Here is an 11,952-nt window from a genome sequence, read left to right on the forward strand (position 1 = left end):
AGTTCTATCGTGTTCTCCAATTATAATTCTGTGTAGGACTATTTGAAAGTACGTCAGCTGTTGCCGCCAACAGTGACGTATCATTAGAAATAGGGACCTACATTTTGTTCGGTTCAAGTAAAAGGTAATTGTTGAAATCACGTATGTACCTTGTCCGACGTTCAAATAGAAGGCATCGCCAATGCAGTTGATTTCGCGTAACCTACACTTTCTTTGCAGAACAATCGCACGAGGCACTTGCAAGAATATTGTCATTCATACACAGCCTCTTCGAAAGTTCACTGTTTCTGCTAGGTTAGCCGATTTTAGCAATTGGGGCACAAAGAAAAGTAACCGGTTCGTGAAAATACAGATTTTTTGTGATATGTCGGATCCGAAAATTGAAGCAATTCTTTCGCCTCTTCGAGCTAGTGTCAAGGCACAGGTTGGTACCATATGGATAATTATTCTTCATTATTAAATGTTCTTACACGTATAATAAATTATAATATAATTCTTATGTTAATCAAAAATCTTACTACCGCAAATATAGGTGTATTCTGAATTAAAGTGTTCAGCTTTATATTGCCACTTCAACTATCTTCAATTTAATATTCTCGATTAAAAATTAATTGTATTACTTGTTAATTATATATCCTTTTTATAGGGTGACCATGTTCGGAAGCTTAAATCCGATGGAGCTCCAGAATTGGACATCAAGAAAGCGGTTGCAGAGCTTAAGCTTCGAAAGAAATTGTTGGAAGAGAAAGAATTATCTTTTTCAGAAGTAACATTATTTGATAGAGCAAGAATGGAGGACCTTTTAAAACGTAGATTCTTCTTAGATCAGTCTTTCGCAATTTATGGTGGAATTACTGGTCAATTTGATTTTGGTCCTATGGGCTGTGCATTTAAGACAAATCTATTAAATAATTGGAGAAACTTTTTTGTATTAGAGGAACAAATGCTAGAAGTTGATTGTTCCATTTTAACACCGGAGCCAGTACTTAAAGCATCCGGGCATGTTGAGAGATTTGCAGACTTAATGGTGAAAGATGTAAAGAATGGAGAATGCTTTAGATTAGATCACTTAATTAAAGCACATCTAGAAAAGATTTGTAATGATAAAAAAACTAGCGAAGCGACACGTGCCGAATGCAATGATATCATTGTTAAATTAGATGGGATGACAAAAGATGAAATGGCTGCTATTCTATTGAAATTTAATATGAAATCTCCTATCTCTGGAAACGATTTAACAGAACCAATAGAATTTAATTTAATGTTTGCAACTGAAATCGGTCCTACAGGTCTAAAAAAAGGATACCTGAGACCAGAAACTGCACAAGGTATTTTTGTAAACTTTAAAAGATTACTTGCATTTAATCAAGAACGGCTACCATTTGCTGCAGCCCAAATTGGAAACGCGTTTCGTAATGAAATTTCCCCAAGATCTGGCCTTATCAGAGTAAGAGAGTTCACTATGGCAGAGATAGAACACTTTTGTGATCCTAATGATAAAAGCCATCCCAAGTTTGAAACGGTTAAAGATTTAAGCTTGCTGTTATATTCAGCTTGCAATCAAATGGATGGCAAGAGTGCACAACGTGTTACTATAGGCGATGCTGTATCAACAAAGCTTATAGCTAACGAAACATTAGGGTATTTTATGGGTAGAATTAATCAGTTTTTAATTAAAGTTGGAGTTGATCCAAAAAGATTACGATTCCGTCAACATATGGGAAATGAAATGGCCCATTATGCGTGTGACTGTTGGGATGCTGAATGTTTAACTTCTTATGGCTGGATAGAATGTGTTGGTTGCGCCGACCGTTCGGCTTATGATTTGACGCAACACACTAAAGCCACCGGAGTTAAATTAGTAGCGGAGAAAAAGCTATCGGCGCCGAAAAATGTTGATATATGTGAAATAGTACCAAACAAAGTTCTAATTGGGAAAACGTTCAAGAAAGATAGCAAATTAGTTCAAGATGCGTTAGCAGCATTAACCGAAAGTGAAATCAATGCTTTAGAATCCGCCATTAGTGAGAATGGAGAAGAAGAATTGAAGCTCTCTAATGATACTGACGTAAAAATTACAAAGGACATGATTCAAGTAAAACGATATCAAAAGACTGTACACGTAGAAGAAATCATTCCATCTGTAATTGAACCATCCTTTGGTATAGGACGTATCATGTATGCTGTCTTTGAACATAACTTCAAAGCAAGGGACGGAGATGAGAAACGAACGTACTTCAGTTTACCGCCTGTCGTAGCACCTTTAAAGTGCTCAGTGTTACCACTTAGTAGTAATGACGAATTTGTACCGTTTGTAAAACAATTGTGTAAGTATGTTGCTTCAGATAAATTTTAAAATAGTTTTCCAAATAATTATATATTATTCATCTAAATATTTTGTTTACCATTTGCAGCTCAGGATCTAACGAAAGTAGATGTTTCTCATAAGATAGACGATTCGTCCGGAAGTATTGGACGTAGATATGCACGAACCGACGAGATAGCAATACCATTTGGTATTACTATTGATTTTGATACTTTGAAAACACCTCACAGCGCTACATTACGCGAAAGAGATAGTATGCGACAAGTTAGAATAAACGTGAGTCAATGTATTCGAAGACGCGGTAAAAGACAATTTAATGAAAAATAATCCATAATTTTAATTACAGTTGGATGAACTTCCGGGTGTTGTACGAGATCTGTCCTATGGTAAAATTACATGGGCTGACATCGAAGCAAAGTATCCAAAATTTGAACAAGAATCAACAGAATCATAATAAATTTGAAAAATTTATTGAATAATTTATTTGTAATATACAAGTTCAAATGAATCGCTATAATAGCAATTTTTTATTTGCTTTTCTGCAATTGCATTTTATTAACTTTATATATTTGTTACGTTAGAATTTATTACAGATACAATATATATATATGTAATAAATATTTCATAATCCTATGATCTATTTTTCTTGTTAATGGTAGTTCATAGATCAGCAATCACAGAAACTTACATCAAACTTGACACCCATTTTATCGAAATCGCGTTTAAAACAAACCATTAAGCCATTTATACTTTTTATCCACTTTTCTTCATCAATATCTTCATGTATAACTTTCTGAAGTTCCATGTTGACACGACAAACCTCTGAAACATATGACAATTAATATTTGCAGATACACACAATTTTTTGAGACACGACTGAACAATTACTGCATTTGTTGGATCGTATTTGACAACACATAGCGCAAAGTGTTTTCAACATCCGAATTTCACCAGTATACTCGAAAACTCGAAGACATGGTAGATCTAGAAAAATCTTCTTTAACTGAACGTCCAAATTCTCTCGATTATGCCAAAATCGGAAACACAAGTATACTGTACAAACCATAACAATTGTATCAATAATATAAAAATTAAATTCAAAATTTTCGTGACTTTCTGATTGAATAAAAAAAAGACCTACATAATGAAAAAAGATACATAAAGACAAATATTAAATTTAAAATATCGTGAACTATCAGTTAGGCGCTAAAAAGAATGCATGCACTGTAAAGTCTATAAATCCATTACAATTGTAAATATTTATTTGCAAAATATACTTAATTGACATGATAATTAACCGAACTTCAAAGATCAATTAATTATGTTTCACAATGTCGTTATTTGTTTTTTTAATATGGTGTAGATACAGTATGTTCTTCTGAACAGGTCTGTGCTCTTGGTTTATTTTATTATGCTCTAATTTTGTCATAATTAGTGTTTTTATATTGTGCAAATAAAAGGGAAAGTGGCGCCTCTTTTGGGGAAAAAATGAAGCTCCGAACGAGGTCCGTACAGCGCCAATTAGTAAATGGCAAAACGCTCAAACTGTTAGCCAAGCGGTGGCGCCACTTGCGGCGAAATCTGGAAGTTCTGTTTTGGCTAGCAGTTTCAGCGTTTCGCCGCAAGAGGCGCCACCGCTTGGCTAGTAGTTTCAGCGTTTTGCCACCTACTAATTGGCGCTGTACGGACTTTGAAAGGAGCTTCCAGATTTCGCCGCAAGAGGCGCCACCGCTTGGCTAGTAGTTTCAGCGTTTTGCCATTTACTAATTGGCGCTGCGTGGAACGCCAGAAAAGCTTCAAAATTTCGCCACAGGCGGCGCCACTTTGCACTTTTTTAGCGCGAAATTCGAACTATAATTCAATGTTAATATACTTTATATTTGTTAATATACTTTTTACCAATAAACAAACCTTGATCGGTTAACAGTCTGTTATTTTTCACATTAAAGAACAATATTTAAGATCGATCGTTGATAAATCGATCCGAATTTGTTCCGATATTTGATATTGAAGTATCTTAAAGCTTCTCTGGCCAAATTAAAAATAACATACGGACCTAGATATCTAAACTTGCATTTTCTTTGAATAAAAAGGAAAAAAGATGAACTGAGCATATACACGATACATATACTTTTATTCTATTCTTTATACACAAGCTAAAGAGATAACGCGACAAGAAAATAAAAATATATTACAGTGTTAAAAAATAAAAAAATTATTACAGTGCAGTACAAACTATAGCAAACTTATTATTCGACGACAAATAAATTCTAAATATACGTGAATAATCGTATTTTGATTACCTAAAGTGTCCGGATACCACGAACAGATCGTTTTAATCGTCAGATCAAGACACCAGGGTTGTCGAAACCTGAGGTCGATGCCTGTAGTTAGCGCGAACGTGTGCACCCTTGTCTGTTTCGTGAGAAACAATTTGTGGACGTCGTGCTCTGGTATTCCAACTGAAAGACAAACATACGTGCACAAGTATGATAAACGACGATCCAAGAAAAAATGCATATATATATATATATATATATATATATATATATATATACACATATATGTATGTATATCTACTTATAGCATATTGTATTTTCAGTTTGGTTGCCAGACCGTGCGCTTTCATCCACGCGTATTCGGGTATGAGAATCGCGTCGCCGTCGCGGTTCCGCGTAATTTCTTCCCGAAGACATAGCAGTTGCAGCCATTTCCAATTTTCCCGCAGTTTCCTGTGCCAGAGTCAGAGAAAAACCAGAAAACCAGATTTCAGTTCGACCGTAGAGAACGCGTCCGATCCTTAACGGCCGACATTAGACAAATACAGATATTTGAAAGAACTGGTAGTTCGAGAACGTCGAACATGCCGATCCTACGTACGGAAAATGACGGTTCATTAGCGAATCGTAATGAAAATATGAAACGGGCGAAAATATACTTGGCCAGGGAGATAAGTAGATCCCCCGTGGGTGTCGCTATATACGCGTAATTTATGGACAGGGTGGTGAGACACGCCAAACAACCGATCGCGCGAAACCAGTCGCATTTCTCGAGATTTTTCGCCGGGCAGAATCTTGATTCAGCCTGATACCGATCGTTCGTCGGGATGCCGACCGTTTTATCGAATGCGCGCCAACAGTACGCATATTTCATTGTTCCACGGGAATTGTACAGCGCCGTGAGAAGTCGTATACCTTCGCCGGGCTTCAATGACAGACCTTCCAGGCATATAGATTCCAGGTTGTTCTGCATGCTAGAAAACGCAGGATGTATATAATACCTATAAAATATTTTCCGGCATCGACGGCAGTACGATACGAGTCGTATAACTTGCTAGATGAACGCGGCCAGTCGATTTATTAGGGTCTCCCGGCCGATGAAATCGAACGTCCTCGGTCGGATTAGTTGGCTCCACATGCTGACGTCCGTCTTCTGCTTTCGGCTGTTTAGCAATCTGAACAAAAATTTTACCGTCGGATATTAATTTTGCGATCTTTTTTCTCCTTCGGTGCAACGTCTGTAAATCCGCGAAATTTGCCGCTAACAATTTGGAGCACGAAAAATAGGATAAATATATTAGGAACTGTTTTGCAAACGCTATCATTTTGCAAATACAACTTCTCCCTTTTTTTAAACGTCTTTTGTAGCCAATTTGAATTCCCAATTTTGAAGCCCCACGATTTTTCCAGTTCGATTAACGGATTTAGCCTGCGCCGCGAGTCAGATTTTGTTTTTCCTTTGTTCGGCTCGACAAACGAAGCGACGCAAAGGCAAAGCGGGGTCGCGATTTCGATTCGAAAACGTTGAAATTGTTGACTTTAAAATGTCCTAATATTTATTCCACGGAGTAGGTCTCGCAAAACAACCGCCGGGAAAACTGTAGAGAGCGCGATGGAAGTTATTTCGACCGCGCGAATAAATTTCGAACGAAACTACCCTCTCTTTGTACACCACGTGGCCGGGTGGCCGCAATTTATTTACAGACAATCCGATATTCCGCGGAATATGGGGCCCCGGGATGTATGGGTCGACAAAGGTTTCCGTTGGCGCGGATCACAATGTAGAGGAATCCGCAATTTCAGGACCCGAACGAACGTTCTCCCCGGCTTCAGGCTTGCGAAACCCTGTATAAATAACTTTCAACTCGTGGGACACAATGCAGACATTCCCGTTCGCGTAGGCTTCGATATAGGAGGCCTTGAATGCAGGTGATCGAATGCGAAGGATCGGACAATTTTTCAATTCAATGCAAACGAGTTTTCGAGTTGTTCGACCCCGGCAGCTCTGTCGACCCGATAGTTAATTCGACGCGACGAATCTATCGCGGATGGCCGCGGAAGGATTCCGAGGATCGGCGGCATCGTTGGCAGATGAAATTTCTTGGGTGTAGGAACACGATCTCGCGTGCTCAAAAATTTCGAGAAAATCGCAGACTTCGGCGGCTGCTTTTGCAGCGGCTGATAAATCGTTTTAATATCGTCCAAGCTGTGTTCCAGTCTTTGCGATTCTTGCAATTGCAAGTTTTTGTATTTTGTGTATTTAGATTCCTTAAGAAAAATTGTCCAGAAGGCGATAACAATTTTATCCGCGATTCGATAAATGATTTGAGTAAATATCGTGTATTAATTGCTTCTGAAATTATTATTTAAAACAAAAATTACCGATTAATCAACGATTATTACTTGTTTAGAGTCAGTAGAAGAGCATGATTCACATTCTTCTGGTACAGCCCCGAGTTTTTTACAGCGGATGAGTACAGATGCCAGTAGAAACGGGCCTGAATATTATAATTATATAATTATATATATTATATATTATATATAATATTATATATTATATTATTAATATACTGATAATTAATTGAAATCATAATAATTTTATAATATACAGCAAAATTCTCCCTGATTGTCGTTTATTCGTAATTCTTAAATATTAATAATTAATATTAGCGATGTAATGTCGATTTCTAACTTTCTGCCGCAGATTTAGTTACCTCTCTCGAAGACAAAGGCAAATTCAACGACGTCCTCGCGAATGCTGCCCTCTCGCAATGAAGTAACATCTCCCAGGTTTTCCGAGAATCATCCGCGTATCTCGTACTGCTTAAAATCGTGGAAAGTTTACGATTCTCGCTCGGCGGTTCTATTGTCGCGCACATTTTTCTTCGTCATAATTGAAAAATATGTCCCGTTACCTTGGAAGCTGCCTGAGCAGCTCTTCTGTGAACGAATCCTGGTCCTCCGCAAGATCGAAACATAGCGAATAGAGTGGTCTGAATGTGGAGAGAAAATTCAGTATTAGAAGATGCGTATTATCTTTAATTTTATTTATTGTAATATTGTTAATTTTGAGCTCGATAATCGACCCAGTCCACGATACCAATTAAATAGTTTTCCTGCTTCTTAGATTTTTATCTTATGTATTCAGATTTCTTAAAAAATTGTTCAGGTGACAATAACAATTTTATCCGTGATTCGACAAATTATTTGAATTAATATCGCTTGTATTAATTGCTTCTAAAGTTATTATTATAAAAGAAAATCGTTGAGATTCTTCTGAGTAGAATTTTGTAGACTTCTGAGTAGAACGCTGTAGACTTTTGATATAATTTAATAGGCTTAATAGGACTTAATAGGCTTCCGGCAAAAGAATTGTTAATTTAACAATTAATAGTTAATATAATATTAGTATAGTATTATACCTTGGACACGTACAGTCGAATACAGAAGATTCGTCCGATGCTTCGTCTCCAAAAAATACTTTCCTAATAAAATCAAGAGAATTTCAATGTTTTCAATTACTCTCACTCTTTTCAATTAACGTTGCAGTTTCATTTACTTGATACACGACTTCAGATTCACCCTGGTAGAGGAGCTGGATTCATCCGACTCGCCGGCGCACACTGACTTCTTTATACGTTCAGGAGCTATGTCTTCTCTTTAAAAAAAAGAAAGAAACATTAAAACATTAAATTGTGTTCTCACCTAATATTACGCGGCTAAAAATATCACTGTAATTTTTAAATTATTATTATTATTATTATTTCGTTGCAAGAATTTTCTTTTCGACTATCAATAAACATTTATTCACTTGACGCACGGCTCTCGATCACGCTGTGTCGAGGAACTGGATTCGTCGGACACGTCGTCGCACACTGACTGGTTCCTACACGGACACTGTCTAATTAAGAATTTAATAAGAATATTTTTTCCTAATCATATGCAAATGAACATATATATTTACTTGACACATGGCTTTCGACGACTCTCGTTCGAGGAACTGGATTCGTCGGACACGTCGCCGCACGGTAACTGGTTCGTGCACGGCGACGTTGTTCCTTCTCTGTAAGAAAATACGCGAAATCGCGGCTGCAGAGTGTTATGCAAACCTTTTTTTAAGTTGTTAATTAATCTTATGATCGAATAGTAAAACCTAGTAGTCCGCCGCTCGAAGATGGAGTCTTGCGACGTGATACTGCATTCGGGTGATTTTTTGCATCTGCAATGAAAATTTGTTTACACGCGTTTCGACATTATCGGAGAATTTTCGATAAAACTAAATAGCGTAAAAGAATTCTCTGTAATTCGTCGAATGTGATAATCTTTCTATAAATTATAATCAATAGAATTATAAACTAAAAATATGTTATAAATTAGAACTAATTTCTACCGAAATAATTATCATTTTATAATCACGGAGTGAACGATTTACCGGCAATGTGGTGTTTTCAGTAACAAAAAACATAGATCATTCTTCCTTTGGTAACAGACCGAGTTGTTTTTATTTGCAGACATTTTCTACGATGAAAGACGGATTCGGTAAATATGAAAAATCGTAAAATGAATAAAAGATTACACCGTGCACGACGTATCAACGATTTAGGTTAAAAAAACAAGCGCGCATATATTTGCAAATGTTTTTTGTCGTACTAATTGTATCGACGTAAACGAGAATTCACATTCTCGCCAAAGAACGACGAGAACGATTAACCCTTTGCACTCGAGTGGCGACCCTAAGGCACCACTAAAAGTGTTATGTCACATTTTAAAATAATGTTACTTATCAAATTTGTTTATATTTAAAGAACTGTTAAAGGCATCACTGTTGCATGAGTTACAAAATTCAATTTAATATATATATAATATTATATATATATATATATATATATATAATATTATTATATAATATTATATAATATATAATAATAATAATAATAATATATATAATAATTATTATATATATATTATATAATATATAATAATAATAATAATAATATATATAATAATTATTATATAATATATAATAATAATAATAATATATATAATAATTATTATATATATATTATTACTAGGTTACATAAAATGGAAATACCGTGGATCAGAAGAGCTATTAAATTTTGCGTTAATTTGGCTTCGAGCGTAAAGAGTTAAAGGTGAACTTAACATAACTTTGGCATGCTTAGGCATAACTTCGCACTCGAGTTGTTACAAGGGGTGAATTTTTTCGATCTCGATGCAAGGACATTTTCCGACATCGTTCCGTGAGTTTTGTCAGGAGAAACGACGCTAAACGGCGTAGGAAAGGTGAGCACGTAAAAAGCGAGACAATCGCAGGGACAGACGCGAGAGGATCGTGGGTGCGGTTCCAATTATCCACAGTGGCTCTCAGAAAGGAAAAAGGATCACACCGAAGAGCCTCCGGGCCCGTAAAAAGGATGGGGACTTATCATTTCCTTTTCGTCCTGTTTCTTCATTCAACCCTCCCGCGGATCGTGTCGAATCGATTCTTCTCGACTCGTTTGCGAGCCGTCTAACGTATGACGCGCCGGATACACGTGGGGCTGCTTCGAGCCGTGACTTTTTCCGGTGAAAACGTTTCGCGGACTTACGTCGGACTTTTCTCCGCGTTACGATTTCGGTAAAGATTTCATTAAAATTACCGCAATGACATTTTTTAAGATTACTTTGCTACCGACCTTTATTCGACCTTGTGCTACTGCTATAATATTATTATGTTTTCTTACTCTCTCTCTCTCTCTCTCTCTCTCTCTCTCTCTCTCTCTCTCACTGCAATAAAAGGTTTATTCTATTCACAAATAAAGTTATTAACTGATTATTAAAAAGGCATTTCAAGTTTTATTTTCCTAATAATAATTTGGTTTTCGGTAATAATGTAATATTATTAAAATTCGTACTAACTAAACGTACTAAATAATATGATACTATACTAATAAATAAAACTATATTGATAAAATAATATTATATTATAAATAACTATAAAAAATACTATACTACTATTACTACATTATAGTAATGCTATACTTTACAATAATGTAATACAATGCTGCAATGCAATACAATACTATACTAATAATGTAATACTATACTATACTATACTAAATACTAAATAATATAATAAATCTTGTACTCTAAATTCCGTACTAATGTATATTGACTAAAATAAAATAGAATAAATATAAATAAAAGTAATAAAAAAAAAGAGCACTATATAAATATAGATATTTTAGTGTTTTAATATTACAATGGAACAGTGAATGGAACACAGTAATTTTTGCTATGAGATATTAGAATATCTCCAAATCACGTTCTCTTTTTCAAATGTCCCAATATCGTAATTGGAACAGCGAATTTAATTAACAATGTTACAAATTCGAAAGCTCTCTAAACCGTGTATAGACATGTTTTATTTGTCGAGATCGATTCGACAAATAGTCGAATAATATAATTATAATTAATAATATAATTATAATATATATATATATATATATATATATATATATATATTATATTATTATATATTATTATAATTATAATATAATTATATATATATATATATATATATATATATATATATATATATTATATTATTATATATTATTATAATTATAATATAATTATAATAATATAATATATATATATAATAATATAACTGTCGTTCGCGATAGAAACAAAATGCTGTTCCATCTACATACCTGCTCACTTCCCCCCACTTTTGGCGAACCCTGTACACCTCGAACTTCCTGCAGAAGTCCAGTTGCAGCTTTATAGTAAAGGCGTGGTGTTAATTGTCTCCGTCGGTTTACCGGGAAGCAGCGGGCTAGTAAAGCACAAGATAACGACGGAGTAAATTGTGCCGCGCGATGTGTATTACGCTTTCATTTGCATAAATATTCTTCGGTTGTTCGCGTTCCGCGCACGAGTTCCGGATTCACCGATGCCGGTTCGTTCGGTTCGCGGCAGCAACAGCAGCAGCAACGTCCGTTTTTTCGTTCGCACCTTCGCCCGCCTCTGTGCTTTTGCTTTTGTTTTCTCCTCCGTTTTTGTTTTCGCTATTTTTGTTTCTCGCTTCTTCCTTTTGTTGTTCGTTTTCCCAGGAATCCCGTGTTGCGTCATTGCGGGATCGCCGGTGCCCCCGCGAACAGAACTTTGTGTAGGATTTTACGAGCTGGATAGGTGTCTCGAAACTCGCCCTATCCGGTTTCCGTTCCCGTAAAAATTGATTAAACATCCCGGCTCATTAAGTGCATTCGCTTGTAGAACGTTATCGAATAAATTGCCGATAAGATGATACGAGTAATTAATGTCGGCCTTACCATTATAAATTGT

General features: G+C 35.8%; 2 protein-coding genes across 3 annotated transcripts; one reads left to right on the plus strand and one right to left on the minus strand.

Moving 5' to 3' along the window:
* The first annotated feature begins 38 nt into the window (after positions 1-38).
* Positions 39-2,959, plus strand: GlyRS (glycine--tRNA ligase). 2 transcript variants are annotated; one of them, XM_033469224.2, is made up of 5 exons: positions 39-124; positions 220-424; positions 647-2,327; positions 2,415-2,602; positions 2,673-2,959. In XM_033469224.2, exons 2-5 carry the CDS (start codon positions 365-367, stop codon positions 2,778-2,780), a joined length of 2,037 nt encoding a protein of 678 aa, XP_033325115.1. In that variant the 5' UTR covers positions 39-124; positions 220-364; the 3' UTR covers positions 2,781-2,959. The 2 variants fall into 2 exon arrangements, with proteins under 2 accessions (XP_033325115.1, XP_033325114.1); XM_033469223.2 differs by lacking the exon at positions 39-124 and having other exon boundaries at positions 148-424.
* LOC117219750 (uncharacterized) lies at positions 2,781-11,739 on the minus strand. Its single transcript, XM_076521778.1, has 10 exons — positions 11,623-11,739; positions 11,319-11,386; positions 8,165-8,263; positions 7,521-7,598; positions 5,661-5,780; positions 5,265-5,579; positions 4,907-5,058; positions 4,630-4,788; positions 3,215-3,379; positions 2,781-3,148 (listed from the first exon to the last, which is right to left on the minus strand). The coding sequence occupies exons 1-10, from the start codon at positions 11,737-11,739 to the stop codon at positions 2,994-2,996; spliced, it is 1,428 nt and encodes a 475-aa protein (XP_076377893.1). The 3' UTR covers positions 2,781-2,993.
* Between the last annotated feature and the right edge of the window lie 213 nt (positions 11,740-11,952).

Source organism: Megalopta genalis, chromosome 5 (assembly GCF_051020955.1).
Source record: "Megalopta genalis isolate 19385.01 chromosome 5, iyMegGena1_principal, whole genome shotgun sequence".
NCBI lineage: Eukaryota > Metazoa > Arthropoda > Insecta > Hymenoptera > Halictidae > Megalopta > Megalopta genalis.